Raw genomic sequence first — 5,715 nt, forward strand, 5'->3', positions numbered from 1 at the left:
ATTACTAATATATTTTATGAAATTAGAATATATAATTATAAAAACAACAACATCATGAGAAAGGTATTTATTCCATTACATTTTTGCATAGAAATATTAATTATGTACATACAACCAAGTTAAAAATTATGTGAAGCCCATGTGATCATAAATTTGAAAAAAAAAGTAAGTATATTTATGAATTAAATGTATTTGACCAATCAATATTTCCAAGATGAAAAGAGTTTTACACTGTCACAGATTCCCTTGAAGAAACCATCTGTTTCCTATCCCAGGTGGGAGGATTCCTCTGAAGACTTGATAATATCTTCTTTTGCAAGTCTCTTCTCTGGCATATGGTGCTCTCCACTAGGAGTCTGATTACACCTGGGTCTTTCTCTTGGCCCCAAGTGGTTGTGGTTATAGAACTGTTAATATAGTTGATGTTCACTGAAAAAGTGTAGCACTTTTGAGGATACAGACATGTAGGGTCAAATATTATACAACCATCTCAATATTTCCCTTAATCACAAAAAAAGGACAGAGAGATGGGTGCCCTTAGAACTTCATCAAGAACAAAAAATTCATAAAATAGAAAAATATTGCAAAATTAAAATAAGACTTCTAGAGTCATGGGGGTGAGAAGATGATGAGGTGAACATTAGCATCTTCCATAAAGGTACCTCTTCATTCAAATTTCTAAGAAGCCATTTCCTCATTTTTATCAACTCAGGGTCTGATTTATCCATTATGTTTCCTGAATCACAGCTATTACTTTTCTTAAGACTTTTGTTTTCCCCAGAATATTTCCTCTTTTCTCATGTGATCTTGCTTCTAGGAAAGGCATGTCACCTGTTTAAAATGTTTAAAGGATTTTTATTTGTTTAGTTTTTTGATTGTGGAGAGGACAGAGGGGGAAGACATAAAGGTAAGAATTCCTCGACTCCCTTTTCGGTCAGACCCTTAGGTAAAGTACACACAAGAGCACTTAGTACACATGGAAGATTCAAGGGTAAGCCAAGTTAAAGGGTAATCATCCAGGAGCTGGAAGGGAAGAATTCGAGGCTGTGAGGAAGAGAGAGGTACCTGGGAGGAGAGAGCAAATGACTGTGTAAATTAACTCTTGCTTCTAATTTGGCAAGCCCAGAAAAGCTACATGCACTGGTCATCTCTGAAGCGTGTATCATTGTTTCTGAGATGATAGGCAGAAAGAATCGGTTTCTACAGCAGTAAAGGGAAAAAGAGAAAGAAATTCCACATATTGTATCTATGTGGCTTCTGAGGAAATATACTAAATGGCTGTATCTCAATAGGATCCTAGGTGCCTGAAGCCTTTATTTTATCATAGCTTACTGCAAAAAAGCTCTAATGCTATTTATATTTTTAATGATATTTTAGTTACAAAGTCTCTAGAAGAAAGTGGAGACCAAAAAACAGATGAGTCAAAGGGTTAATGAATGTTGAAAGAACATCTCTACTCCTAGGAATGTCCTCTTGGCTAAAGAGATTATGGGTCTACAATATAAGCCATGTAGTTCCCTAATGTGAATGCATGTGATATTTAATACGTAAATACAGGGTGGCCACAAAGTTTGTGTGCAATTTAAAATTGCACACTATTTTGAGCTGCACACTAACTTTATCACCACTCTGTTGTTAGTTGATTGCCATTTCTAAATTTGCTTAATTTCCCTATGCAGGGTTTTTTGTTTTGTTTGTTGTTGTTGTTGTTTTTGAGACAGAGTCTCACTATGTTGCCCTTGATAGAGTGTCATGGTGTCACAGCTCACAACAACCTCAAACTGTTGGGCTTAAGCCATTCTCTTGCCTCAGCCTCCCAAGTAGCCAGGACTACAGGCACCCACCACAATCCCCAGCTATTTTTGTTGTTGTTGTTGTTGTTGCTGTTATAGTTGTCATTGTTTTTTTGCAGGCCCAGGTCAGGTACAAACCCACCAGCCCCAGTGTATGTGGCTGGAGCCCTAACCATTGAGCAATGGGCACCAAGCCCAGGTTTTTGTAATTTCCCTAGAATTGTGTCAAGTTTGGTTCTCTTTCACAAGCATGTTTGTTTTCTTTTTTTAAATTATTGTACTGGATGCCACTGTTGTTACCTTTTCTTTGTCTTCATTGTTATTTTTCATGTATGTTTTAGTATTTTTTTTATTTTTTATTAAAAGTTTACATATTTTCCTTTTCAAAAATGTACATAATAAAAAAGTAGCCTATTTATTTATTACAAAACTCATGATTGTCATTTTGTCCTGCGGATTTTATATGTTGTCCTATTTTATAAATTGGTAAGGGATTATAATTTTGAACTTGGTTTACTCTTTTATTGAATTGCTGTTCTGAAGAAGAAATATAACTGATAAGTTATATGGGTTTGCTTTATGTACAGTTTACATACTAATATCTAATCTTCTGTTTTATTTGCTTCAGTAAAGCCATTATTTCAAAAGAAATCTCGAGCCAATTTCCAATATCATTGCAAAATAATATTAAATTTTATTTTTTTAAGCTTGTCTTATATTCATTTTTAAATGAAAAAAAAAAATGTGCCCATGCTCAGTGGTTGCCAACTTCAAAATTGAGGTAAGTTTAATTATCCTCTAGACTATAGGACCATTACTTTTTAAAATTATTTGATTCATAACTAAATTACGAGTTGAGGATCACAGCTCTTAGAAGTTACAAATCTTCTGTGTATCTCCTGAAGGACTTTCTGCTCTATCATTTCTTTGCTCATGCTAGAATAACAATATTAGAATCTGTAGTTCTTACTTTTGCAAGCTTTCTACTGTCTATTTAAAGTTGGTTTTCCATATTTATGTTAGTATTTCTCGAAAGGTTTGATGTGCCACCCTTAAATGTTTTGGGATGTCTTTTAAACTACTCTTAGAGCTAATACTAGGAATTTACACCATGGCAGAACTTAGCTGTATATTGCTAATTTTCTAATGTCTTTTATATGGTTTGGAAAATGGTATTCTAAACTTTTTGTTGTATGAGATAGATAGAGGAAAGTGGATTTTCTTTGGGGTGAAATGGGTTACAAAGTGAGGATGATTATCACCTGGTTCAAAAATATTTACCTGCTATAAGAATAGCTCCAATTATTTTGATTAGCTTGAAGAGACAAATGCAATTAATAAACTTTAAAAAAAATTGATGTTACTTTCATACTTCTCAATCTTTTGGATAATGAATTTAGAACATGTGCATTTCAAACTCTATTAAAACATGACAATTGTGGTAAAATAGATATTCAAGTACAATTTAGAAAATAACCTTCGATTCTCTTCATTCTACAAAGTCATTGCTATTTGAATATATTTTAGAAATGATTATTGGAAAATAAATTCCAAATAGTGATGATAGATTAAAGGCTAGAATTCTGCTTTGAAATTGTAAATGCAATAGTGGTTTCCTCTGAAAGTCTTCTGAATATTTAACACCATTCTAAATATTCTATGGATCAAAGAAATAAGAAAGAATATTAGAAAGAGGTTTCAAATGAAAGAAAATGAAAAAAAAGTCTTCATATTTGTGAGACACCCCTAAAATATTACATTTCTTTTAATGAGAAAAACAATTCTTGCTTCTTAGCAAATAATTTTGTTTGGGGAAAAAATGTTGTATAGCAAACAAGCATGGCCATTACAAAAGCCTGTTGTATAACTCCAAATATCTGATAATAGACTGATGTAAAATTTCATGCTTTTCCCTACATACATATAGTATATAAAAGACTCCTTTTTAAGCAATTAAAGTATGGCCAATAATAGGGACTTCCTTTTTTCAATTACCAGTGTTGGCCCCAACTACGTGTTTTATAAAACAAGGAAGTAAGTCATAAAGAAAAGAAAGACAAATACCACATTATCCCCCTTAGGTGGAGAATCTAAAAATGTTGAACTCACAGATATAGAGATTGAAATGTTGGTCACCAGGGACTGAGGACAAGTTGGTCAAAGGATACCAAATTCATTCAGGAAAGCTATGGTGATATAACATGGTGACTGTAGTTTTTAATTGAAAACACAAAATAATTGTATGAAGTAATGAAAAAGCAATCATTTTACCTTCTCAATGAGCTATTGATGTCCTCTAATTGTAAAATTAAAAAACAATTATGCTTTTATCTTTGAAGGTCCAGAATGCTTGAGAACCAAGATTAAGTTTTCTATCTAAGACTCTTTAACTCATACAAATGGAATAACTTTCTTCATCTATTGGGTTAAATAAACTGTTTGTTCATATAACTTTTAAATAACAATCACATGAGAATTTATTTGTTGCTATGCATCAGTGTCTTCTGAATTGAAACATTAAAATGTAAAGTAAGAAATTGAGCCCTATTTACCATTTATCATTTCAGTTAAGAAAGATTGCTAAGTATTTTACACCAATTAATCAATAGAGACATCAGTATATAAATGGACTGAAATCTATAAAAGAATTTTCACCAATCCACACCACTAGATTTCATCATGTCATTGTCAAATAATACCAATTTCCATCCCAGCATCTTTCTTCTCCTTGGCATTCCGGGAATGGAAGCCTTCCACATCTGGATATCAATGCCCTTCTGCCTGGTTTACCTAAGTGCTCTCCTGGGAAATTTCTCCATTCTGTTTATCATCAGAACGGATCCTAACCTCCATGAGCCCATGTACTTCTTCTTCTGCATGCTCTCCATGGCTGACCTGATCATCTCTACCACAGCTATGCCAAAAATCCTCAGCATTTTTTGGTTCCAGGACAGGGAGATCTATTTTGAAGCCTGCCTTGTACAAGTATTTCTCATTCACTCGTTCTGCAGCATGGCCTCAGGGTTCATCCTGGCCATGGCCTTTGACCGCTACGTGGCCATCTGTAATCCTCTCAGACATTCCAACGTCCTGACACACAGAGTCATCAAGAACTTAGGGCTGGCCATTGTTTTCCGTGGGGCTTTCCTTTTCAGTCCTCAGCCATTCATGCTCCGGTGGCTTCCCTACTGCAAAACTAACGTCATCCCTCACACTTACTGTGAATTTATGGCTCTGATCAAGCTCGCTTGTGCGAAGACCAGGATCTCCAGAATATACAGTCTAACTGCTGCCTTCCTCACTGGGGGTTTAGATTTCATGCTAATCATATGCTCCTATGTTGTCATACTTTACACCGTCTTCCGCCTTCCCTCCAAGTCTGCTCGGCTCAAGACTCTGGGCACCTGTGGATCCCACGTGTGTGTGATCTTAATGGCCTATACTCCCGCTTTCTTCTCCTTTCTTACTCACAGGTTTGGACACATTGTGGCTCCTCATATTCACATCTTGGTGGCTAACATCCACCTCCTTGTTCCACCCATGGTGAACCCAATGATCTATGGTATAAGAACCAAGAGAATCCGAGAACGGTTCCTCCAAGTTTTGACTTCTCACAAACTCTAAGACAGTCAATTCTTTCCTTTGCAAATTTTCATGACCAATGAAAACTAAATAGAACAAATAAATAACAACAAATGTAAAAGCACTTCATCTAGAAGCCTGAATCCATATATATTTTTTATTTGTAATATTTAAAGTATTATTTTGTTACTATTAATTAATTAATATGATTGAATTTTGTTTTGGGGTAACTTTTTTACAAAATATCAGACTCAGATTATTTATTTGTCAAATGTTTTCCTTTTAAAATGATATCTCTACTACCGTGTGATCTTATGTGCTATTAAGTTTATTCCCACAA

At 34.5% G+C, this 5,715-nt stretch overlaps 1 protein-coding gene across 1 annotated transcript; it reads left to right on the plus strand.

The window, feature by feature from the left end:
• Window positions 1-4,472: 4,472 nt before the first annotated feature.
• On the plus strand, window positions 4,473-5,417 carry LOC128564824 (olfactory receptor 52P1-like). Its single transcript, XM_053560661.1, has one exon. It carries the CDS (start codon window positions 4,473-4,475, stop codon window positions 5,415-5,417), a length of 945 nt encoding a protein of 314 aa, XP_053416636.1.
• Window positions 5,418-5,715: the final 298 nt, after the last annotated feature.

This window comes from Nycticebus coucang, chromosome 14 (genome assembly GCF_027406575.1).
Source record: "Nycticebus coucang isolate mNycCou1 chromosome 14, mNycCou1.pri, whole genome shotgun sequence".
NCBI classification, from domain to species: Eukaryota; Metazoa; Chordata; class Mammalia; order Primates; family Lorisidae; genus Nycticebus; species Nycticebus coucang.